General features: G+C 45.5%; 1 protein-coding gene across 3 annotated transcripts in view; it reads left to right on the top strand.

The window, feature by feature from the left end:
• Window positions 1-26,229, top strand: part of LOC115458671 (serine/threonine-protein kinase 11-interacting protein-like) — a 116,251-nt gene that overhangs the window by 46,768 nt on the left and 43,254 nt on the right. For all 3 annotated transcript variants that reach the window (XM_030188500.1, XM_030188501.1, XM_030188502.1), the window contains 8 exons: window positions 433-502; window positions 8,519-8,890; window positions 9,081-9,277; window positions 10,056-10,166; window positions 12,952-13,144; window positions 19,317-19,498; window positions 20,190-20,571; window positions 21,305-21,420. In XM_030188500.1, the coding sequence (XP_030044360.1) occupies window positions 433-502; window positions 8,519-8,890; window positions 9,081-9,277; window positions 10,056-10,166; window positions 12,952-13,144; window positions 19,317-19,498; window positions 20,190-20,571; window positions 21,305-21,420 (1,623 nt within the window). The remainder of the gene's footprint in view (window positions 1-432; window positions 503-8,518; window positions 8,891-9,080; window positions 9,278-10,055; window positions 10,167-12,951; window positions 13,145-19,316; window positions 19,499-20,189; window positions 20,572-21,304; window positions 21,421-26,229) is intronic.

Below are 26,229 nucleotides of genomic sequence, written 5' to 3'. Positions count from 1 at the left end.
GGACATGATGGAGTTCAGAGGTGTCCTTTTTACTGATTATGCCCTAGGATGCTTCCAGCTTTGCGACCACCGTGTTGCAGCACTTAGCGGTCTTGCAATCAGGTTCTCATCACTCTGCATTGGAATGACTGGATTGTGTTTTATTTTCACTGTGCCAGGCTCACACCCCTTTCCACACTACATTCAGTGGAGTGTGTGAGCTGGGGATGGTGCACTGTTCTTCCCCTCACCCTGTCTTAGCTTTGCTGGGGGGTGAGTGCATCTTCCCTACCCTGTGTTAGCTGTGAAGTTAGATGGGAAAGTGTGCTGCTGCTCTTTCCCAACCTTATCTGAGGCTGTCCTGCATGGGGACACTTTGCAGCACTCACTCTGCCAGCTGTTACCAGTCCCAGTAAATGAACTCTTACTCTGTGGTATTGTTTCTATTTTTAGGTTAGAGTTCGTAGAGCAAGTATTTCTGAGCCCAGTGATGTGGAGCAGGACTACAGAACTAATACCAGCGGTGAGTGTTGGTCTGTACTGCATTTTCATCACATTGCATCTCCTGGTTATTTTTATGCTGTCATTGTACATGAGGACAGGATGGAGGTTGGTGTAATAGTTGTTTTTAAGGAAGGTAATTTGAGAATCACAGCCTGATGAATCTGACATGAGTGCCACACAGGTACAGGGCATATGTCTAAGCGAGGCTTAATGAAAGGATGCCAGCAGAGGGAATTAATGCCTTTCAGTTCTGAAGGAGTAAATAAAACACATAGATAAGAGAGCTGATCACATTACCACCTGCTAAAGTAGCAATATCTGTGAGATCTTCCCTGCATCAGTTGCCTCTGATTTCATGAGCGTCCGCCAAGTACTGAAGACCTGCTTGATTTCATATCTCGGGTCATAGGTACTGATGTGTTCGGTTGCAGTGTGAAGAATTGATTATTTAGAAAGTTTTGATTTGCCTCCTTTGAAGGCTCGTTTTTAGGTTGTTGATTGGGAGTAATTGTTAGTGGAGAATGGCAGGGGAGTTCTTGCCTTTATTTGATTTAATTAAATCAGGCAACCGATTTGTTTTTTTGTCCTGTTTTTTCTAAGTTATACAACTTTAAATTTAATTAGGAAATTTGCCGAAGGGTTAGAAGGTAAAGTTTGCCTATTTGCGGATGATACTAAGATCTGTAACAGAGTGGACACCCGGGAGGGAGTGGAAAACATGAAAAAGGATCTGAGGAAGCTAGAAGAATGGTCTAAGGTTTGGCAATTAAAATTCAATGCGAAGAAATGCAAAGTGATGCACTTAGGGAAGAGAAATCCACGGGAGACATATGTGTTAAGCGGTGAGAGTCTGATAGGTATGGATGGGGAGAGGGATCTTGGGGTGATAGTATCTGAGGATCTGAAGGCGATGAAACAGTGTGACAAGGCGGTGGCCGTAGCTAGAAGGTTGTTAGGCTGTATAGAGAGAGGTGTGACCAGCAGAAGAAAGGAGGTGTTGATGCCCCTGTATAAGTCGTTGGTGAGGCCCCACCTAGAGTATTGTGTTCAGTTTTGGAGGCCGTACCTTGTGAAGGATGTAAAAAGAATTGAAGCGGTGCAAAGAAAAGCTACGAGAATGGTAAGGGATTTGCGTTACAAGACGTATGAGGAGAGACTTGATGACCTGAACATGTATACTCTGGAAGAAAGGAGAAACAGGGGTGATATGATACAGACGTTCAAATATTTGAAAAGTATTAATCTGCAAACTAACCTTTTCCGGAGGTGCGAAGGCGGTAGAACGAGAGGACATGAAATGAGATTGAAGGGGGGCAGACTCAAGAAAAATGTCAGGAAGTATTTTTTCACGGAGAGAGTAGTGGATGCTTGGAATGCCCTCCCGCAGGAGGTGGTGGAAATGAAAACGGTAACAGAATTCAAACACGCGTGGGATAAACATAAAGGAATCCTGTTCAGAAGGAATGGATCCTAAGGCGCTTAGCCGAGATTAGGTGGCAGAGCCGGTGGCGGGAGGCGGGGATAGTGCTGGGCAGACTTATACGGTCTGTGCCAGAGCCGGTGGTGGGAGGCGGGGCTGGTGGTTGGAAGGCGGGGATAGTGCTGGGCAGACTTATACGGTCTGTGCCTGAGCCGGTGGTGGGAGGCAGGGATAGTGCTGGGCAGACTTATACGGTCTGTGCCAGAGCCGGTGGTGGGAGGCGGGGCTGGTGGTTGGAAGGCGGGGATAGTGCTGGGCAGACTTATACGGTCTGTGCCTGAGCCGGTGGTGGGAGGCGGGGATAGTGCTGGGCAGACTTATACGGTCTGTGCCAGAGCCGGTGGTGGGAGGCGGGGCTGGTGGTTGGAAGGTGGGGATAGTGCTGGGCAGACTTATACGGTCTGTGCCAGAGCCGGTGGTGGGAGGCGGGGCTGGTGGTTGGAAGGCGGGGATAGTGCTGGGCAGACTTATACGGTCTGTGCCTGAGCCGGTGGTGGGAGGCGGGGATAGTGCTGGGCAGACTTATACGGTCTGTGCCAGAGCCGGTGGTGGGAGGCGGGGCTGGTGGTTGGAAGGTGGGGATAGTGCTGGGCAGACTTATACGGTCTATGCCAGAGCCGGTGGTGGGAGGCGGGGCTGGTGGTTGGAAGGTGGGGATAGTGCTGGGCAGACTTATACGGTCTGTGCCAGAGCCGGTGGTGGGAGGCGGGGCTGGTGGTTGGAAGGCGGGGATAGTGCTGGGCAGACTTATACGGTCTGTGCCCTGATAATGACAGATACAAATCAAGGTAAGGTATACACAAAAAGTAGCACATATGAGTTTATCTTGTTGGGCAGACTGGATGGACCGTGCAGGTCTTTTTCTGCTGTCATTTACTATGTTACTATGTTATAGACTATGATTAGTAAAGACTGTTATTCTTGTTAGTATACCATACATTATTATAGTTTCTTGTGCTTCCTGGAAATGTCCAGCTTCTTTGCAAATGTTATCTGCATTGAACCGAGAAGTATGTGGCAGAAGTTTTATTAATGTTAATACTGCTACTCCTCCTTTTTATTTTCCTTGCGCTGGTGCTGCTACACTCTCACCATCTTGTCAGCTGCTATGATTAGAAATATAATATAAACCCCCAAGGGGGCAATATTCAAAGCGATTTCTGCATTTTCTGGCAGATGGGTAATAATTCACCTATCTATATGTTTTCGGGCCTTGGAATGAGGTCCTGGAATCCACAATTTTCTATGATGGGAAAAATATTGACCCCTGGAAACCAGCCGTGTGAGCCTTGGTTTTATAGTGGTTTATTTCTACTCAGATGCCAAATGCACAAAGCAGAGCAATTCTGGTGTAAACATCGTTCTTCTCTTTTTGTAGGCATATAAATGGTAGATTCTACAGTCTACAACTTAGAGCAGCTAAATAAAAAGCTATTTTTTGAAAATCATTGGCAATTCTAAGAATCCCAATAAAAAAAAACTATTTAGTATCTCAGCTGATAAATTGAGAGGCAGGTACCGGCTCTATTCTTCCACACAGATTCCTTGTCTTCCCAATTCCTGAAAAAGGTTTTATCCCTCAGGACTTCCAAATCAACAGCTCTAGATCCATTTCCCTTTCGTTGTTTGAACTGCCCCATGATCAAGATTCCTTCCCTTCTTTGTCCTGTTAAGCATCTTCAGCTCTACTAGCACTTCCATTATCCGACCTATTTCGTGGTCTACATTCCCCCTCCTCTTGGTACACATTTACCTTGTCCTCTCTGATTGATTCAGCTAGAAAAAGTGGTCATCCATATGCAACTTACTACCTGCACCTTGATCTCTACTGTCCAGTTGGATTAGGTTAGATCATCACAGACTCTTAACCCTAATATTGGATATCATTTGTTAAAGGCTGTTTAATGGGTGGGTGCCTTCCTCTTGGAAGAAGGCTGTGATCACCCCCATACCAAATAAATCCATTTGATCCATGACTCCTTGAGAAATGTAGACCAGTTGCAAACTTCTGCTTTATCTCAAAGGTAATGGAGAAGATTGTTTTGAACAAATTCAGGCTCGATAACATTAACTTTTAATTCTCCGTCTGAGGCAGGCAGTCTTTCAGGCCAGTCAGAGCACTGAGACTACAGTCGCAGCTCTTGTGAGTGAAATTCATTCTCATTTAGATGCAGGAAATATTCTGATTGTATCCTTGGACCATTCTGCAGCATTTGATCTAGTGGATCACTCACTTCTGCTCTCTCGCTTCCAGGATATTGGTATCTCTGTTTATACAGCTGCTATTCAACCTACCAATATTTACCATCAAATCGTTTTGTTATCTGGGAGTAAGCTTGAATTCACAACATACTTTTGAAAGACAAGCTTCTCAAGCCCTTAGGTCAGATTTTTACACTCTCTGAAGTCGTCAGTTCATTTGTAAATTCTTGGACTTTACCTCACTGCTTCCTTTGCAATTCGGTTTACTGTGGCATTTCCAGATATCTCCATCGTTTGCAGACGTTGCAAAACTCAGCTGCCTGCTAGGGGTCTACCTTGGGGGTCAGTTCCCAAGAAAAAGATTTAGGTGTCTTTGTAGACAACACAATAAAATCTTCTGCCCAGTGTGTGGTGGCATCCAAAAAAGCAAACAGGATGCTAGGGATTATTAGGAAGGGATGCAAAATAAGAATGCTTGGAGACTCGCCCATGCCATCACTTCTCATTAAACTGCACTAACTCCGTGTTAACTCTCATTCTTGGTTCCAGGTTCTCTGCTTGATTCACAAAGCCCTTCATATGGACACCCCTTTGTATCTTTCCTCTGTCTTTATCACTTACACACCTAGCTGCACTTTTTGATCCCTTGACTCCCACTGTTCAGTTCTCCAGTCCGTGAAAAGGGCATAGTACAAATCCACTAGAAATGCTGAGCGGCTTTTTTTCTTCTTTGGTCCAAAGCTATGGAATGACTTACCCCCATCAGTTCGGTCTGAGCTTTCATTCCCCAAATTCAAGTCTTTACTCAAGACTCATTTTTTTCAGCTGGCATTTGGTGACTCTGCATTGGCTCCAGGTTAAGATGGGGACAGTGTATTCTTTCCTGTATTCATTGAGTCTAGAACCCTTTTTATTCTCTGTTTTCTCCCTATGTGCTACTCCACACTCTGACTGTGATCTATCCTAACATTTTTTGGCATTCTCTTCAATATTCTGTTTTATTATATTTTTTTAAAGATTTATTGTAGAGGACCTTTAGAGATGCTCAGAGAGAAGTTGCTAAGTAGAACGTAAGAGTAGCCATACGGGGTCAGACCAGTGGTCCATCCAGCCCAGTATCCTGTTTCCAAACGGTGGCCAAACCAGGTCACAAGTACCTGGCAGAACCCCAAATCATGGCAACATTCCATGCTACAAATCCCAGGGCAAGCAGTTGCTTCCCCATTTATGCCTCAATAGCAGACTATGGACTTTTCCTCCAGGAACTTGTCCAAACCTTATTTTTAAACCCAGATAACAATAACTTACCACATCCTCTAGCAAAGACTTCCTTATTTCACTGGCTGTCTTGTTGTGTGTGTTGCTAACCTCCCCTGATGTCAGCTGGCTGCACAAATTGTACCTATGGGTTTGCTGTTTCCAAAATTGGCATATCCCAATCACTGAATTGAAAATGAAATTATTTTTCTTCCTTTTGTTGTCAAGACACGTTATCACTGCCTTCAGCACACCAACAGGGGATTCAGGTAAAGACATTATTACTGCCCTGAGCACAGTGACAGGGAGCCTGAGAGAGACATTATCACTGCACAGGGACAGGGAGCCTCAGTAGAGTCATTATCACTTCCTCAAGCATACAGACAGGTGAGCCTTGGGGAGACATCTGTGCCCCAAGCACAGAGACAGTGAGCCTGACAGAGACATTATCACTGTCTTCAACACAGAGATAGGAAGCCTGCGAGAGACTTTATTATTGCCCTGAGCACGATGATAAAAAGACATGTGTGCAGTAACTACTCTTTGTGATCCAAGGGCTCTTTTCATTTCTCCTCTTCCCTGTCCTGCCATTCGTCTCCCGCGATTCTCTCTTGTACTGTCCTCCCATCCCATCCATGTCCATCAGTTCTTCTCTGCGGTGCCCTCCACTTCCCTTCCTCCCTCCCTCCCCTGGATGTCCCGCGATTCTCTCCTCCTGACATCATCTCGCCTTCAGCGTTCCCTTCCCCCTCATTGTTCCGCCCTCTGACGTCGTCATGTTTTGACGCGAGGGCAGGGCAATGAGTGGGAATGGATGTTACGAACCCAGGCATCCAGACGTAGAATGTTGGAGGTGCAAATTATTATATAGGATTCCTCAGAATTCTTCAGTTGATCAACTGAGAACTTGGGCTCAGGAGTCTAGGAACGTATCTTAGATGCTGGATACCTCCCTGTTTGAGAGATCTGAAAGAACTACTTTTGGTTGCTTCATTTGTATTTGAGCATGACTTAAAGCAGTTTTGCAATTATATTTTCGGAACTCGTATACCATTTTGTGGAAGGAAGGTTTGGATATATTCTGATGTGGCCAGACAGACACAAGATTGAAGAAAAGCCATCCTAGTTATAAGACAGGAAGTTTTGGCTTTCGGAGGCATCTTTTTTTGTATGCATATCCATATAAATGTATAATAAAATATCTTGGTACAAAGTATGTGTATTTTCAGCCTGAACGCCTAGGGGCTTTCTTGGAGTTGAAGGTATTGGCTGGGGGAGTCGAATGAGTTCTATGTTGGATATGGTAGATGATGCAGTATTTCACATATTGGGCCTTTCTTGCTTTATTTTCCTCTATTGAATCTCCTTATTCTAAGGATATCACTCTCCCCCCCCCCCCCCCCCCCCCCCCCCATTATTGAGGTCTAAGGAGGCTGAAGATTTTCTTTAATGTGTTCCTTTTGTTACATATTATGCCGGTATTGCTTTAGCCTCTCGCTGCTGGCGCCGCTTCAAAATGGCTGCCGAGACTTTAAGCGATGACCTTGCAAGATTTCTGCGGAAGTCTCGGCTGCCATCTTGAAGTGGTGCTGGCAGTGAGCGGTCAGTAGCAGCACCAGGCAGAAAGAGGGGTTTCTTTCCTGCCCCGAAGACGCCACTAGACGACCAGGACCCAATAAGGTACATGAAGGGGGGAGGGCACCATGAGGCCCGCCAGCTAGCTAGCCAGCCAACTAGCCTGTCCACAAGCCCCTGCCAAATGGACAGGCTAGCAAAACCCTCAAAAAGAGAACATCCTAATTATACCAAGAACACTTCAGCAAACAATGTACAATTTTTTTTGTTTTCTTTCACACCCACTCTCCCCCCACCCCCCCCAAACAAAAGTCCTTTGCTCTTTCTTCATATTTTGACTGCTCCCTCTGTTTTTAGTTGTGAATGATATGCTGATTTTTCAAATAACAATATCTGGAAACGTATCTGTTAGACTTTTCTACAGTATTAGCAGTACCTTGGATATGGGGTCTTTTCCTCAAGAGCAGTGTTTTGAAGGCTGATATATCATTTGCTAAAGTGATGAGGCAGCTTGGGTGCAGACTTAGCATGTTTTGGTTTTTTGTGTTTTGTTATTTATATTTAGCTGGGTGTTTTGTTATTTATATTTAGCTCTGATTTGACCAACAAGACTCCTGATGTAGGCCTGTTTGGCCGAAACACAACGTTGTGTCGAGTCATTTTTTATGTATTATTATATCATTATTGACTTGGAAATTATTAAACTTTGTTCTTTTAAACATAATTTGGTTCCATTCTTTGGATAGCCTGGCTCATATTCCCACCTTTTTTATTTTTCACTTTGTAATTTTTATAAGCCACTTAGATTTTGCCATAGGTATGATAAATGTAAATAATCCAATAGGCATGCTTTTACTTATTGTTATTCATGGTCTATTAACTAGTAGCAGTCTGTATAATGGTATCCATCTATTTGCACTGAGCAGACTTCAAACACGCAAAATACTGCTGTTAGATTGCTTTGCCTTGCCGTTTTAAACAAACTGACCACATTTTCCTTTACTTAACGCTATTGGCTGCCAGTTTAAAATTTTTAAATGTAAATTCTTGCATTCAAAACCATGCACACAGGACAATCTGCACTTGCACACATGCTTTTGTTGGCTTGCGATTAGAGTCTGTGGTTGGTTATAGTGTGTGAGCTTGTTGGTGAAGGCTGATGCATGTACGTGCTCTTATGCTGGAGACTGGCTGGAAGCGTATGCATCAGTGAGTGGAGGATAGATGGATTTGCACTGCACTTACTGAAAAGTTTTCTTATGAGTGGTGGCTGTATTTGTTATGGTGTGACGGGTGTGGCTTGTGTGGATGCATGTGAGTGGTTGCTTGCAGTGCATGTGCAGGTAGTTGATGTCTTGTTTATTTGCTTGTGTAGAGACTGGGTTGGTTGCACTGCACACACTTTGTTTTAGCTAGAAGCTGTGGTTGGTTGCACTGCATGCACAGGGACTTGATTACTTTATTTGCTTGTACGGAGGTTGTGGCTGGTTGCTGATACTCACTTCTTTTGATGTTGTGCAGATGTAATACTCCAACACCAGGACGTCATTGAGCGGATTAATAGTTTCCGGGATCTTTTTGGAGTAGAGTGGTTACAGTACAGACGCCAGCTGGAAGGGGAGATAGTACTGGTCCCTGAGCCTGAGACTTCTACCTCTATAAACTATTTTGCACCAGATTTACAAAGTACAGTTAGTGTTGTTGCACCCTGCAAGAGCACCCTGCAGGAGCCCCAGGAAATCTCAACATCTGTGAATGATCTGCTGGCAAACTTAGCCAAGGATGAGGAAAAGAAGCCAAATGCGGAGGCCCCTCACTGGGATTTAGCAAAAAGAGAAAAGGAGCAAACAAACTACGAAAAAGGAGAGGAATGGAAGAAGGAAAATCTAGAGGGTATGTAACGAAAAACTTGTAAACTATGTGCGTGCCATCTCACATTCCATCTGTTGCTTCCTCTGGGCCTGTAGGGCCATTTCTTTCTTATTATAACCACTACCAAGGTAATGCTCCTTTGGTTCCTTTGCCTGTGAGCACTAATTACCACTAATTAATCCTGTTAAATAATTCTAAGTTTGTCTTGCAGCTGATCTGTGCCCTCCAGTGCTGGTATGCCCTGTGCAAGGGGAATGGTCAGAGTGTCTGCAGAACCCCTGGATATTCCTACGATTGAATTCTAGGCACATGATTGAGGTGGATCTCCAGGACGGCCATGACCTGCAGACACAAGACCTGCAGAGCCTGCTGAAGATTGACACCTCTGAAGTTAGCTGGAAGTGGAAGGTGATTGAGCAGAGGGGAATGGGAGAAAATGAGCATTTTAAAATAGGGCTGTACTGAATATTCATATTCGATTCAGCCCCTAATATATTATTCATATTTGGCCAAATGGTGATTTAAATTTGAATACAAATAGTCTGGGGCTCTACTGTGCTAACTCCTACTGAATTAAGTACTTGATCTCTCATTTCACGTTGCTTCTTATATTATTTCTTATGTTAAAGCTCAGTGCCCATCATTCATATTCGGTATTTGTATTCAGCCAAAAAATAATTTTCATTATTCGTTTTCAGCTGAATAGTAAAATATGCTATTTGGTAGAGCTCTAGTTTATAATTCCTTAGTTTGATAGGGTGGGGAAGAGGAGAGGGGGCTAGAAAATCAGGTCAGTGAACAGAGGAAGGGAGAATAGTAGAATGAGGAGACTTGGGGATCAGGAACTTCAGCTAGTGCATAATGGTTTACTACAGTTTGTTTTGTGTTTTAACTAAAGGGCAACAAGGTAGAGATGAGGGAGAAAGATTGGACATATTTGGATCAGAACAAGATCTATATAGAACTTAATCCATAATACCACAGTAGCATAACAGCTGTTGACAGCTGGTCAGGCCAGATGCATATTCATATTTTCTGTCCCAGGGCCAGGCCTTTGGCAACTTTTTCTGTTCTTGTTCCTGGGTATGTCCCTCTCTGTTCTCGTTGCTGGGGTTGGGTCTCTGATGATCTTTCTGGTGCTTTTTCAGGAGCTGGCTTTCAGGCACTTCTCTCTTTTCCCCCATAGAACGAAGATAAACTACTTCCGTTGTTGGAACTGCAGTTTGATTATATATGTAGAGACAGACAGCAACTTAGATATGTGGTTCTGGATGATAGCCCTGAGATATCTATAAAGGTAAGATCCTTCCATTACATAAAAGCCTAGACAACTCCTCCCTTATATTCTGCTTTAGCCCGTAATGTCATCCTCATTCACACACACAGATCTTATGGCCTCTCTCCTGGAGTCACCATTTCTCACTCTACGTAGAAAATACTTCATCTAACCTCACACGGGCTCTTTGTTGCTCTACTGCTCCAACACATCAACATGGCCACTATCATGATCAGGCCTTAGAACGTAGCACACAAATTGCTGTACTGGGTCAGACTGAAGATCTGTCTACCTCATTATCCTGCTCCCCACAGTGACCAATCCATGTCACAACTGCCTGGCAGAATCCCCCAAATTAGCAAGATACCATTCCACCTACTCCTGGTCATAAGCAGTGACTTTTCCCTGGTCTACCTTTTTCTACTAGCTGCTTGCTTTGACTTCTCCACAGCAGTCCACAGGTGGAAATGGTGAAGAAGAAAACAGTGACTTCAAGAGACAAGTACATAGGATCTCTATGGGAGTGATAGAGTAGATGGCATGGATAGACTGACTGGATAACCCATATGGTCTTTATCTGCATTAAGTTTTCTGTGTTTCTATGTAATCTTTCCCCCATCTAACCATCACCTCATATCTCGCACTTAGCCACCCTCTTTCTTCTCTGATTAATAATGACTTCTGATTGTATCTCATTGCCTGAATGCAATATGTGAACTGCTTTGATTTTACCACAGAAAGGCGGTATATAAATAATCTAATATCTAAATAAAAGTCTAGCTAATTATGTTAATGAAATTGGCATCTACAGATACAAAACATGGAGAGCACAAACTGGAATAGAGCTTGATGCTCCTCAACTAATTGTGCCTCGGATATGAGGACCAAAGACTATGAGAGAAACATACTCCAGATCGATAGAGACTCTAATTCTAATTAACCAGGATAACTATGTTATAATATTGAATAGCGAGGAACTCCTTTCAAAGGAGATAGGGAGGGGGTAGGGGGAGAACAAGACGGGGTTGCAAGAAAGATAGGTTCTTAGACATCCTGAATGTTAAATGCTAGACTTGGCTGTATTATGTTAAATATTTGACTTTTTGATGTTATGCTGTTATACTTCAAGGCATATATAACATAAAAACAAAATATGGAAAAAAAAAAAAGAAATTGGCATCTGAATGGATAATGCAATGAAAAACGTACTCTACGAAACTTAATTTGGTGGAGTTTAAAAATGGCCTTAGTACAATTTTTCTAAAGGAAAAGTGGCATAAGATTAACTGTAAATGTACTATGAAATCTCTTGCCTTTAATGCATCATGGCACAAAAAACGCTTATTATGGTATTAAGATAAAAGTAAAGACATATATATATATGAAGTGTTCAGTCTGTGGGGAAAATGGTATTCAGTAGGCCTGGAGAAGAGCAGATGTGATCCCTCTTAACAAAAGCTGAAGTAAGGAGGAGGGTGGGACCTCTTTTCCTCTCTGTTGAGTAAATTAGTGGAAATGCTTCTCAAACAAAGGTTAGTGAGGTTTCTGTGGGTAAGATTAATGCTAAAAAATGCAGGGTCATCCATTTGGGTTACAAAAGCCTGAAGGAACAGTAGAGTATAGAGGATGAAGTACTGTGTACGATAGAGAGGGACTTATTTTATCATTTATTAATTTAATATACCGCCTCTTTTGCGCACAAGTCGAGGCGGTTTACATATAATTATACAGGTACTTTTACTGTCCTTGATAGGCTAACAATCTAAGTAGTATATTGTATCTGGAGCAATGAAAGGGCTTAGTTGCCAAGAGTCAAACGGAGCTGCAGAGAGAATTGAATCTGGTTCCCCAGGATCTCAACCCACTGCACTAACCTGAGGTTTCTTAGTAGCATAAGGTCAGGGCCTTCAAGGGATATCAATGAATCCCCAAGCCTGCTATGACACCATATATTGGTTTTTTTTAGGGGGGGTGGGGGAATGGCAAATTTACAGCAGAATTTCTCTCTCTCTGCCACAACCTTCCTTCCCCTCCTCCAACATGGCAGTCCTTCAGCCGGCAGCAGCAATCAACACACCCTGCCTCCAGCTGGATCCAGAACCCTCCCTTTGCAGCATCTGGTCCCATTGATTCACTTCTTGGGAGTTGACCAGCATAGGGAAGGCTCTGGGATGGGCAGAAAGCAATGTGTTGTAACGCTGCCACTGCCAACAAAACCAGACTTCAAGGATTGAGGGGAGGGGAGACAGATGCTAAATCCCTGAGGGGAGAGGGTATATATAGGGGGGTTGTATGTGATGATCTTAAAATGGCCAAACAGGTAGAAAAGGTGATGAGAAAAGCCAGATGGCATGCCATAAACATCCATCTTAAACACTAAATAATAAGATCCTACATAATCTAGACAAAACCGAAATCTTATCACTTGACTGATTAACCTCTTTGCTAGAAATGAACAACCACTGATACTTTAATCCTTATGATCTCTTTAGTCGATGACCTAATGTATGTTACAGTCCGAGTTGTTGTTCAGAATCCTTCATGCAATACCATAATGTATTCTTCTTTATCATGTATGTATGCACATGATATATATATATACACCATGATCTATTCCATGTATGTCACGTTCCATGTATGTTACCATGGATGTATGCACCTTAATGCAATACCATTCTCTCTGGGGCCTCTGTCTTTTGGCGACAGATTTCTTTTGATACTGTATAGTATCTTGAATATGTTGGGCTTCCCTCCCTAGGACCCCTTTCTCTATTTTGGGGAATAATAGATGTCTTTGATCCTACAGAGCTTGTTGCAAATACTGTACCCAGTACTGGAAAAGAATCTGGAAAGAATGGAGAGACAAAACAAGGAGCCTGTCAAACTTCAGTGTTTAAAGTGTAAGACAGAATTCAGCGACCTTCAAAGACCTGGCATGAAGAACTTCTACATTGGGGAGAAAAGTTGGAATAATTCAGAACCTGCAGGGAAAGATCATGGTAAGGAAACTATGGATATAGCTCAGGTGCATGAGTACAGGCAGAAAGCCTGAAGTGTAAGGGAGCTTACAACCCAACTATTATTACACTTTATTTCTATAACATTATTATATGTACATAATGCTGCATCCTATATAATAAAAACCAACCTCAACGTTCTGAAGCTGATTCCCTGGCTTCAGTGAAGGATTTGAAGCTTCTGAAGCTCAGGCTCCATCTCTGTAAGCTCCGCCCTTGAGTACTTCCGGGTTCGTCACAAGCAGAAGTGACCAACCACACGAGGTTTCTCGGTTTCAGAATGTTGGAGGTGCATTCTATTAAATAGGATTGGTCAGTTCCTTTCCTATATAATAAAACGCACCTCCAACATTCTGAAGCTGACTGCATGGCTGAGGCATTCCTGCTCTCTGTATCCATCTCCTGAATTGACATCACGTACTTCCGGGTTCGTCACAAGCAGAAGTGACCAATCACACGAGGTTTCTCGGCTTCAGAATGTTGGAGGTGCATTCTATTAAATAGGATTGGTCAGTTCCTTGAAGCACAGCCAGAGCTCAGTGTCCTGCACAGTAACGCTCAGACACCAGAGAGGGAGGGGGGGGGGGGGGGGTCTGACACCAGAGAGAGGGAGGGAGGGGGGGCCTGACACCAGAGGGGGGGGAGGTATCTCTGTCACACACACAATCTCTCTCACTCTCACACACTGTCTCTCACACACTCTATGTCTCACACTGTATCACATTCACTCTCTATATGTCACACAGTCACTCACACACTCTCTTGGTCTCATACACTCAGTCTCACAGAGAGTCTGTGTCTGACACACTCTCTCTCGCACACATTGTATCTGTGTGAAACACACTCTCTCTCTCTCACACACTGTGACTCACATACGCACTTGCACACACTCTCTCACACACTGTGACTCACATACGCACTTGCACACACTCTCATTCACACACACACACTCTCACATACACACTCCGAGGAAAACCTTGCTAGCGCCCATTTCATTTGTGTCAGAAACGGGCCTTTTTTACTAGTAAATACATAAGAGACAGCAATGTAAGGGAGTTTACAACCAACTATAACTACATTTTATTATATAATGCTGCACAAATAAATAAGAGACTACTACAATAAGTCTCCCCTCAGTCAGATCAAACAGCTAAAGGATACAACTCCAAGGGGAGGTGGGAAAGTATGTGAGAATACTTGGCCTGCTGTCCTCAGAGACTACTTGCTAAAGGTAAGTAACTTCGCTTTCTCCAAGGACAAGCAGGCTGTTGTATTCTCATTGATGGGAATCCCTAGCTACCAGGCTCATGGAAAATAACGATGCAACTGGGAGACCAAGCATCCAAATGGCAGATGATGTTTGAATGCTTGCAAGTGCAAAATGAAGCATGTGAGAAAAAAGAACCCAAACCATAGCTAAGTGATGCAAACATCCACAATAGGAGTCACTGGAAAAGAATCTAGGTGACATCGTTAATAAGTAGAAACCCTCTGCTCAGTGTGAAGCGACGGCTAAGAAAGCAAATAGAATGTTAGGAATTATTAGGAATGGAATACAAAAATGAAAATGTTACAATGCCTTTGTTTCACTCCATGGTGCAACCACACCATGAATACTGCGTAAATTTCCTTTATACAAGTTATTGTTTATATTGAGTCCAAATTGTAAATGTCTTTGCTTTTGAGGCACACGTTGTTATTCAGGGATGTTGGTTACAATGCTAGTTGCATAATGTAATCGGAAGTAGCTAATGTGATGTACCTTTTTGTGCTTCATGGTAATTTAGAAAATTTAGATATCTGATCAAATTCTTAATTTACAATTTAGTATAAACTTTGTTAAAGTGTGATTGAGAGTCCCATCAACATATAATGGAAGTGCTGTACGATGAATGACATGTTCTGTGATATTTCCAAAATAGGATTCAACGTGAGTCACAATAAAAAGAATTGCCCACAAATGGGATATGTACAATATAAAATCAAAATTGTCCTTCACATTACTCCTGAACTTTAGTACCGAATAAGTAAGTTTTCAAATACAGTGCACTCCATTTAGTGCACGTCGGATAAGAGAATGCTCTGCTTAACTGCATGCCGTACTTCGGTCCCATTTTTGGCACCATCAATTTCTATGGGGACAAACTTCTTTTTAGCGCACCACTGATAAGTGCAAGATTCGCTTATATGCATGATTCAAGACTGCTCCTCTGCAGGAAAGACTCCGCATAAGCGCGCGCATGGAATATGGAAGCCGATTGGCGCGTGACAACCAAGATTTCAAATTTACCGCCTCTAACAGGCAGATTAGGGGAAAGAATGTTGTTGGAGCATGCACCGGGGTCGTCGTCGCGGCGGTGGAACTGTAAGACTTTAACACTGGCTGAACGAATAGAAGTTCTTAAAAAATTAGAAAACAAAGAAAGTCAAGCATCTATTGTTAAAGAATATGGTGTTAATCCCAGTCAAAGACCAGCTTCTGGAAGACTGGCAAAACAATACAAATCCACAATGGAAACTAAAATGTGCGGGAAAAGCTGAGGAGGTAGAAGATGCTCTTCTTCGGTGGTTTTCTCGAGTCAGGAGCAGACAGTTTTCCTGTCAGTGGTCCACTGCTTATGGAGAAAGCTAACCAGATAGCAGAAAGTCCTGGACTGACTGAATTCAAAGACACTGTTGGATGGTTGGAAAGATGGAAGGAGAGGAACAGCATAAAATTCAACAAACAGCATGGTGAGAAACAAGACGCTGATGACTTTGGTGCTGAAAATTGGGTTGTTTCAGTTCTTCCTACCATCTTGAATGAGTTTGCACCTCGTGACATTTTCAATGCTGACGAAAATGGTCTCTACTGGCGAGCGATTCCTGATGGAACACTTGCGTTCAAACATGCAGAAACTACTGGAGGTAAAACATCGAAGGACCGACTGACTATCCTCCTTTGCTGCAGTATGGATGGGAGTGAGAAGTTGGAACCCCTTGTCATTGGAAAGAGCAAGCATCCCCATTGCTTCAAGAAACTTAAGCGACTTCCTGTGTCATACGAGGCTAACGCAAATTCGTGGATGACTGGGGAAATTTGGAAGCAGTGGCTAAAGAAGTTACCTAGAATGTGGGCACAAAAGCGTCAGATTTTGCTGCTTTGTGATAATTGGGCTGCACACAGGGATGATGTCAGGCTGTCTAACGTCGTGGTGGTCTTCCTGCCACCAAGCACTACCTCTCTGATCCAACCTCTGGATCAGGGCATTTTAGCTAATTTCATACAACATTATCGGGCTCTTGTGCTATGTCGTCTGATGAGCGTTATGGATGACCAGGCTGGGAAGGATAAACGTGCTGTTGAACTGGCTCGTAATCTATCACTGTTGGATTCTCTACATATGCAGAAAGAAGCCTGTAATCATGTTACACAGGCAACCATTGTGAACTGCTACAAGCAGGCAAGCTTTGTTAAGGATGTGGAGAGGGACGAAACAGGTGCAGCTGTTGCGAACACGTCAGATGAAGAGGTTATTGACATCCCAGCTGGTTTTACTGAAGAGGAGTTCCATCGCTACGTAGCTGCTGTTTACGATCTACAAACAGCTGAAGACAGCACTGATGTCGAGATATGCTCCTACACTCAGGCAACAACGGCTGATGATGGAACAGATGAAGAAATGAGCAGCGAGGCACGTGCTGATGAAATGCAACAACCTCCTCCTGTCACTTTTGCAAGAGCGCTGGAGAGTCTCAACACCGTGCGGGCCTATCTGGAGGCCACTGGATGTCAGTGCTATGACAGTTTTTACCATCTGGCAGACGTAGTCTATGGGACTCACAGACCCAAGAGTGTACAGAGGACTATAACTGATTACATCAAGTAAGCCTAATGTCAGTTAACTGAGACTGCATACTGTATGTATAATAAACAGTACTGTACATATGTTTATCAGATGTCAAGCTTCTTTGGGTCACAACAGTGCATGCTCTGGTTAACTGCATACATTTCCTTGGTCCCAGACCCTTGCACTTAAGCGGATTGCACTGTATTTACAAAATAAGAGATTGGAAGTCAAGAGAGAGTACAGTATTTTGCAAAAAGACAAAACCATTAATCTACAAATGACGCGAGTACTACAAACATTGTCAACCAACGTGGACACACAATGTGGTGGCGCAACAAAGCGAGAATTTTGAGATGCCATTCTTCGATAGTTAGGAGACATTGCAAGAGTGCATACCAAAAAAGCCATAGGAGACATGAAGATCATCGGAAAAGCAAGTGTTGGACCAAAAGAACCTCAAGGCAGAGTTGAGACACTCTCACCACTTGTACTTGTGGCACTGCCAAAGAAGTCAACGCCAAGCCATGCACTTTGTCGACACAGATGGAAGATTCTTGTGGCAGGAAATGTGAATGTTTTACCTGGCATTCCAAGTGATCTGGTCGCTGCATTTCAAAAAAAGATATAGTGGAATTAGAAAAGGGACAGAGAAGGGCGATGAAAATGGTAAAGGGGATGGAACGACTTCCCTATGAGGAAAGACTAAAGCGTCTGGGGCTCTTCATTTTGGAGAAAAGACGGCTGAGGGGAGATATGATAGAGGTCTATAAAATGAGTGGAGTGGAAAGGGTAGACGTGAAGCGTCTGTTTACGCTTTCCAAAAATACTAGGACTAGGGGACATGCAATGAATCTACAAAGTAGTAAATTTAAAATGAATTGGAGAAAGGTTTTCTTCACTCAACGTGTAATTCAACTCTGGAATTCGTTGCCAGAAAATGTGGTAAAGGCGGTTAGCTTAGCAGAGTTTAAAAAGGGGTTGGATGGCTTCCTAAAGGAAAAAGTCCATAGACCATTATTAAATTGGACTTGGGGAAAATATTTCTGGGATAAGCAGCATAAAATGTATTGTACTGTTTTAGGATCTTGCCAGGTATTTGTGACCTAGATTGGCCACTGTTGGAAACAGGATGCTGGGCTTGATGGACTTTTGGTCTGTCCCAGTATGGCAATACTTATGTACTTAATTCCATCTTTGACTCAATTTGGGAAAGACTGTTGGCATAGTAAAGCTTTTAGTGTTCTAGCTCCTGAACTCTGGAATAAATTACTCTTAGAATTAAGACAATGTAATACTGTGGTTGCAGTTCAGAAAGGCTTTTAAAGACATATTTGTTTCTGTACCCTGGCTTGCATTTTTATGTAACATGTCCACTTGTGCTCTTTGATCCTAACAGCAGAATCTGCTGGTTGTCCCCTTTTGTAGATTTATCTGTGGGAAACAGCATTCAGGATTATTGCTACCTCTCGATATTAGACTAATTGGGTTTCTGCCAGGTACTTGTGACCTGGCTTGGCCACTGTTGGAAGCAGGATACTGGGCTAAATAGACCACTAGTCTGACCCAGTATGGATATTCTTATGTTCTTACGACTGGAGCCATTCCTTACAAAAATTCAAACAAACGTTCCTGTTTGGGTCTCTTGCCCTTTCCCACAGGGTGAATTTTGGAGGAGGAAGAGCTAGTCTGGCTTTCTAGTATGGGGAACTGTATCTCTAATATCCTTTTCAACCTCCCTTCTCATCTACATAAACTTGTATGTATACTGTAGCTTGCTCTCTCTAGATTTTGATTATCTCTGTAAATCACAAAGGGGCCCTTTACAGAGCAGCAGTAAACCCAACGCGATCTTGCTGTTCGCTCTTCCAGGACTACCGCTGGCCCAATGCAGCCACTGCTGGAAATGGCTTGTGTGGCGCTAACACGGCAGTAATCAGGCATTGCCACGTGCTGTCCGGTTACCACCGGGTTAGCACAGGAGCCCTTATTGCCACCTTGATGGGTGAGGGTGAGGGCTCCCCGTCCCATGGCCATGCGGTAAGCATTCTCTTACCTCATGGCCATGTGTGCCTGGGGTCTTTTTACCTGCTGTGGTAAAAAGGGCCCTGGCATGTGGGAAAAACAGCCCCCAACGCTAGCATAGGTCCCTTGGTAAAAGGACCCCGCAGTTATGTGATGTATAAAGATAAATCCATAGCTTTGGCCTACTTAGGGTGACATGTCAAGAGTTTAAAGGAAATGTTCTTAATCTGTTAAATGAAAACACAAGCTTAAACTGCTGCTCCTCAGTATAATTTACAAGACACTGTATGAATATTTTCCAGTTGTGGGTGTCCATACATTTTCCAGCATCTGTCCATCCTGTGCCAGTGACCATGTGGTGCTGCTGCCACCAGAGATCAAGCCGGAAGAGCAACGTTCCAGCACACCTGTACCATCTGCAGAGTCTCTACAGAATCTCAGAAGTATTTCCCTCCCAGAACTAGAGGCATCTGGAAGTCCTTCGGTCAGTGCCCTATCCTTTCCCACCTGCCCACTTGATCTTGCACTGCTCTGCACTACTAATCCCTCCCCTTCCCTCTGCTTGTGTCTCTTGGTAGCCTTCCAAGATTTCAGAGGTACTAACCTAGAATTCAGGTGCGAAGAACTGCAATGAGCAGCTTATGACTTCCTTTCCTTACCACTGGGCTACTAATTCTTTTTCACATAGGAGGGGAGGAGTGGGTTATTATGGTATTGTGGACTAATAAAGTGGAAATCAGGAGAGAAGTATGTAATGGGAAGATGATGCACGATTATGGAGGGTAGGATTGTGGGAACTCCTATAACACTGGTTGGGTTATGTGCAGGGACATTTTTTTGATGGGGGGGGGGGAGAAGGAATGCTGTTGGACTTCATATACCGCCTTTCTTAGGTTTTTGCAACTACATTCAAAGCAGTTTACATATATTAAGGTACTTATTTTGTACCAGGGGCAAGGGAGGGTTAAGTGCCTTGCCCAGAGTCACAAGGAGCTGCAGTTCCCCAGGATCAAAGTCCACTCACTAACCACTAGCTACTAGGAAATTCCATACTCCCTGTCCTGCAAATGAAATGTATAATTAATTTCTTGTTTGTATTACATGTTAGGCTTTACAAACCAGAGTTCAGTATAAATATAAATATAGTCTATCCATCTTAAACCTTTTGCTTTCAGAGTCAGGATCTGCTGAGCAGAAGAGCTGGCACCATCCTTGCAGACCTTGGGGGAGAGACTTCTGAGTTTGATGGACCGGGCACAGTCTGCACAAAAGAGAAAAGTAAATTATGCCTGGAAGGAAAGGAGGAGGCTTTGTTGGATAGCAGTAACAGCTTTGCAGGTCATGAGAACACAGGTCCTTCCAGTTCGTCCAGCGCTGATCTGTACTGCACCAGAAGTCATGGAGAAAACAGCCCCCACTCCTCTTCCCTCAGCAGGACCGACACCAGTGGGGGAAGCTTGATGGGAAGTTATCAGTACGGAAGCCCTCCCCAGAGGTCAGCTATGCCCCTTCCCACCCAGGAGCAAGAACCTGAAGAAATATGGCAGTTGAGCCTTCGTGAGTATCACGTCCCTTCTTAGTACAATAAATTTACACGGGATATATACTGCCTGCCTACAGAATTGTGTATGACAGCACCACATCCTACAGTCTCCTTTCTGAGCACTGCACCACACTCCCATTTACACTCCTGGCCCTAAGCACAGCACAATGACTGTATACACCCCTTCCCGTGCACTCCGCTCCATGGATAAATCCTTCTTATCTGTTCCCTTCTCCACTACTGCCAACTCCAGACTTCGCGCCTTCTGTCTCGCTGCACCCTACGCCTGGAATAAACTTCCTGAGCCCCTACGTCTTGCCCCATCCTTGGCCACCTTTAAATCTAGACTGAAAACCCACCTCTTTGACATTGCTTTTGACTCGTAACCACTTGTAACCACTCGCCTCCACCTACCCCCTCCTCTCTTCCTTCCCGTTCACATTAATTGATTTGATTTGCTTACTTTATTTATTTTTTGTCTATTAGATTGTAAGCTCTTTGAGCAGGGACTGTCTTTCTTCTATGTTTGTACAGCGCTGCGTATGCCTTGTAGCGCTATAGAAATGCTAAATAGTAGTAGTAGTAGTAGTGTATAATTTATTTTTATTTTATTTTTGTTACATTTGTACCCCGCGCTTTCCCACTCATGGCAGCAGTCACATGTCTTTCCTTTGCAGTCCCAGCAGTCTTGCTTGTTGAGTTTTAGCAGGTAAAGAGGTTCATGATCCTTCATCCTTCCTTTCTCAGCCATGAATTTTATGCTGCGGATGGAGGATTTTCGCCAGGTGGATCATCGGCTCAAGCTCTTCTTGGACATGGAGGTCTTCAAGGAAAACATGGAAGAGTTTCAATGCTACATGAAGGTAAAACATTTTCTAATGATGCTTTCTCTGTCTCCCTTTTGCATCTACTCACATACGTGTCTCCATTTCCTGCTTCCAAGACACACCTTTTGACCAATCTCTGATCTACATCCAGTGCAGCCTTGCTCTTCCTGCTAAAGGAGAGCACAGAGCCAGAATTACTCTCTTCTTATCCATAGCTTACTTCAGTTTGTCTTCCTTTTCAAATACTTTTACCTTCCTCAAAGTATTCTTCTCTTTCAGTCACTAATATAAAATTCTTAGCAGATCATTCTAGAAGGCTTGCACAGCTTTTATACATGCAAATAGCAGCATATGGATTTTGAAAAATTGCAGGGAGACATTAGGAAACTGGAAGACTGGGGCATCCAAGTGGCACATAAAATTTAATGTGGACAAATGCAAAGTGATGCACATTGGGAAGAATAATCCAAATCATAGTTACCTGCAGTTCATAAGTACATAAGTATTGCCATACTGGGACAGACCAAAGGTCCATCAAGCCCAGCATCCTGTTTCCCAACAGTGGCCAATCCAGGTCACAAATACCTGGCAAGATACCAAAAAAGTACAAAACATTTTATATTGCTTATCCCAGAAATAGTGAATTTTCCCCTAGTCCATTTAATAATGATCTATGGACGTTTCCTTTAGGAAGCTGTCCAAACCTTTTTTTAAACTCTGCTAAGCTAACCGCCTTTACCACATTCTCTGGCAACGAATTCCAGAGTTTAATTACACGTTGAGTGAAGAAAAATTTCCCCGATTTCGTTTTAAATTTACTACATTGTAGCTTCATCGCATGCCCTCTAGTCCTAGTATTTTTGGAAAACGTAAACAGACGCTTCCATATCATCAAGCTGATCAATCCATAGACTGGTGGGTTGTGTCCATCTACCAGCAGGTGGAGATAGAGAGCAAACTTTTGCCTCCCTATATGTGGTCATGTGCTGCCGGAAACTCCTCAGTATGTTCTCTATCTCAGCAGGTGGTGGTCACACACAGCAGCAGCTCTGGCTAGGCCTCCAAGCCTAATTTTTAGGTTTTGTTGAGTGCCTGGGGTTGAGGGCTCTTTTGAGCAAGTGCAAACCTGGTGGTGCCAGGTCCCTCCTTTTCTCCCCCCTCCCGCTGGCTCCGTTTAAAAAAAAAAAAAAAAATTTTGAACGTCCTTAAAGGCGTTTATTTCGACGTTTATTTAAGCGTCTATTGCAGCTACTCACTGGGACACCAGGTCGTTACAACTCGGAGCGGACAGCAGGTAATTTTTACCTTTTTATAGCGGGCAGGGGGTTCCCCGATTCTTCTCCTCGTGGCATATGGCGTCGGAGGGCGAGGGCGCAAAGGGTCGCTCCCCGGGTCGCTTGAGCGCTTCTAGAGGGGATGCGGGGGTCTTAAAGCCTGATTCGCCCTTGTTGGGTGACAGTTTCGTGACCGATGAATGTCCCGGTCCTTCCTCCAGCGTGGCGGTTTTTCCCACCATAAACGCCCATCCCCCGCTCCTCGCCTCCGCCATCTTGGCCGGCCACGCGGCTCGGACGGCTTCTTCTTGGGCCGCCCTTGAGGTTGGAGACATTAATGCCATGAACGCCCTTAATTTGGGCGACGGCACAGAAGCGGCTAAAGTTAAGAGCCGTTCTTCCCGCGCGGCTCCTTCGCGGAGTTTCGCGCCGGACGCCATTTTGGATGCGCAGCATGTCTCTCCCCCGCTATTGCGAGCGCCGGTTGAGAGTGCGTCTAGGGCTGTTGCCCAGGCTGCGGAAGTGCACAGTCTGGGGGGTTTCTCCCCCGAGTTTGTTTTGCTGCTGCATCAGGCCTTCCTCATGCACAACGCTGCCCCTGCTCCCTCGTCTGGTAAAGAGGTTGAGGTTCCCAGAGGTAAACGCCCTCGGGTTGATTCCCAGGCCTTGGAGGAATTTGTCTCCTCCGATGTAGATGAGGGCAGTGTGTCTGAGGTCTCCCAACGGTCCTTTGCGGATTCCTTGGAGGAGACGGATCCCCGCTCGGATGGAGCGGATGACCCCTCTGCAGCGCGGCTTTTTAGCCCAGAGGATTTGCCCAGCCTGTTGTTACAGGCCATGGACACTTTGAAGATTTCCTCTCCGGAGGACGTCTCTCCCTCAGCCCCTGTTGGCTCTGCCATTATGCTGGGGACGAAGCGCCCGCCTAGAACCTTCCACGTGCATGATGTCATGCACACCTTAATTTCGGCTCAATGGGATGCCCCAGAAGCGAGCCTTAAAGTGGCTAGGGCTATGTCCCGCCTCTATCCTTTGGCTGTGAGTGAACGTGAGGCCTATCTGTGGCCTACCGTGGACTCTTTAATCACTGCGGTGACTAAGAAAACGGCATTGCCGGTGGAAGGTGGCACGGCCCTAAAGGACGCCCAAGACAGAAGATTGGAGGCGGCCTTAAGGTCGTCCTTTGAGGCGGCTGCTTTATGTTTGCAGGCCTCAGTTTGCGGCTCCTATGTGGCCAGGGCGTGCCTGACTATGGTGCAGCGGGCTTCTCCCTCGGATCATTCCTTGAGGGCTGATTGGCCGGCCCTGGAATCGGGCTTAGCCTATTTGGCAGACTTGCTGTATGATGTCTTGAGGGCCTCAGCGAAAGGCATGGCTCAGACAATCTCTGCGCGGCGGTGGCTTTGGCTGAAACATTGGTCTGCTGACCACGCCTCTAAATCCCGCCTGGCTAGGTTGCCTTTTAAAGGCAAGCTGCTCTTTGGGGTCGAGCTGGACAAAATCGTGACCGATCTCGGCACGTCCAAGGGCAAGAAATTACCAGAGGTCAGGGCTCGGGCTAGTACTCGTCCCGGTACCTCCAGAGGACGGTTGCAGGAAGCCCGTCGGTACCGCCCGGCAAGTCGGGTTCCTCTGCCCCCTCTTCCTTCAAGAGGAATTTCTCCCCCAAGCAGCATTCCTTTCGCAGAGACCGCCGTCCCGGAGGTGCTCCCTCCGGTCCTCCCCCAGGGTCTCGTACCCAATGACGGGGTCTTGGTCCACGCCCCAGTGCAGATTGGAGGACGGCTGTCCTCGTTTCTGGGCGAGTGGACCGCAATAACTTCAGACGCGTGGGTGCTGGAAGTCATCAGAGACGGCTACAAGCTAGAGTTCTGCCGGCCCTTAAAAGACGGGTTTGTACTCTCTCCCTGCAAGTCTCCGGTCAAAGCTGTGGCAGTGCAGCAGACCTTGGACAATCTGATCCGCCTGGGCGCGGTCGTTCCGGTGCCAGAAAGTCAGCTTGGCAAGGGACGTTACTCCATTTACTTTGTGGTACCAAAGAAAGGAGGTTCTGTCCGGCCTATCCTCGACCTCAAAGGGGTCAATCGGGCCTTGAAAGTGCGGCACTTTCGCATGGAGACTCTCCGCTCTGTTATAGCGGCAGTGAAGGCAGGAGAGTTCCTGGCATCCTTGGACATCAAGGAAGCGTACCTGCATATTCCCATCTGGCCTCCTCATCAACGCTTTCTGCGTTTTGCAGTCCTGGGACGACACTTCCAGTTCAGAGCCCTCCCTTTCGGGTTGGCTACTGCTCCGCGGACCTTTTCCAAAGTAATGGTGGTCATCGCGGCCTTCCTACGAAAGGAAGGGGTACAAGTCCATCCTTATCTAGACGACTGGTTGGTCCGAGCCCCCTCTTATACAGAGTGCGGCAAAGCTGTGGACCGGGTAGTTGCTCTTTTGAGCTCCCTGGGATGGATCATCAACTGGGAGAAGAGCCAGCTGCGCCCGACTCAGTCCCTGGAGTACCTGGGAGTTCGATTCGACACCCAAGTGGGCAGAGTGTTCCTGCCAGACAATCGGATTGTCAAATTTCAGGCTCAGGTGGACCAGTTCCTAGTAGCCTCTCCCCTTCGGGCTTGGGACTATGTGCAGCTGTTGGGCTCTATGACGGCCACGATGGAAGTTGTGCCCTGGGCCAGGGCTCATATGAGACCACTTCAACACTCTTTGCCGCAGCGCTGGACTCCGATGTCGGAGGATTATACTGTGCGCCTTCCCTTGGACCCAGCAGTGCGCAAGGCGCTGAGCTGGTGGATGCAGACAGACAAGTTGTCTGAGGGAATGCCTCTGGTGACCCCAGAGTGGATTGTCGTCACGGCGGACGCCTCGTTGTCGGGCTGGGGAGCCCACTGCTTGGGAAGGACAGCGCAGGGGCTCTGGTCTCCTGCAGAGGCAAAGTGGTCTATCAACCTCCTGGAACTCAGAGCCATTCGGTTGGCGCTTTTGGAGTTCATCCCGGTACTGTTGTTGAAGCCTGTACGGGTCCTGTCGGACAATGCCACGGCTGTGGCCTATGTCAACCGCCAGGGAGGTACCAAGAGCGCCCCTCTAGCCAAGGAGGCTATGAATCTTTGCCAGTGGGCGGAAGCGAACCTGGAGCAGCTTTCAGCGGCCCACATTGCCGGAGTCATGAATGTCAAGGCGGACTTTCTCAGTCGCCATACCTTGGAGCCCGGAGAGTGGCAGCTATCTGCTCAGGCGTTCTTGGACATCACGAAGCGCTGGGGCCAGCCGAGCCTGGATCTGATGGCGTCATCGGCCAATTGCCAAGTGCCGCGCTTTTTCAGCAGAGGACGGGACCCTCGATCCCTGGGAGTAGATGCTCTTCTCCAACAGTGGCCGACACAAGAGCTTCTCTATGTGTTCCCGCCCTGGCCCATGTTGGGCAGGGTGCTAGACCGGGTGGCAAAGCATCCCGGCAGGGTAATCCTGGTGGGCCCGGATTGGCCCAGACGTCCCTGGTATGCGGACTTGATCAGGCTCTCAGTCGACGATCCTCTGCGGCTGCCAGTGGAGCAGGGCCTGTTAC

This window comes from Microcaecilia unicolor, unplaced genomic scaffold (assembly GCF_901765095.1).
Source record: "Microcaecilia unicolor unplaced genomic scaffold, aMicUni1.1, whole genome shotgun sequence".
NCBI classification, from domain to species: domain Eukaryota; kingdom Metazoa; phylum Chordata; class Amphibia; order Gymnophiona; family Siphonopidae; genus Microcaecilia; species Microcaecilia unicolor.
Note: the sequence above shows the minus strand (reverse complement) of the source record. Positions and strands in the feature narration are given on the sequence as shown.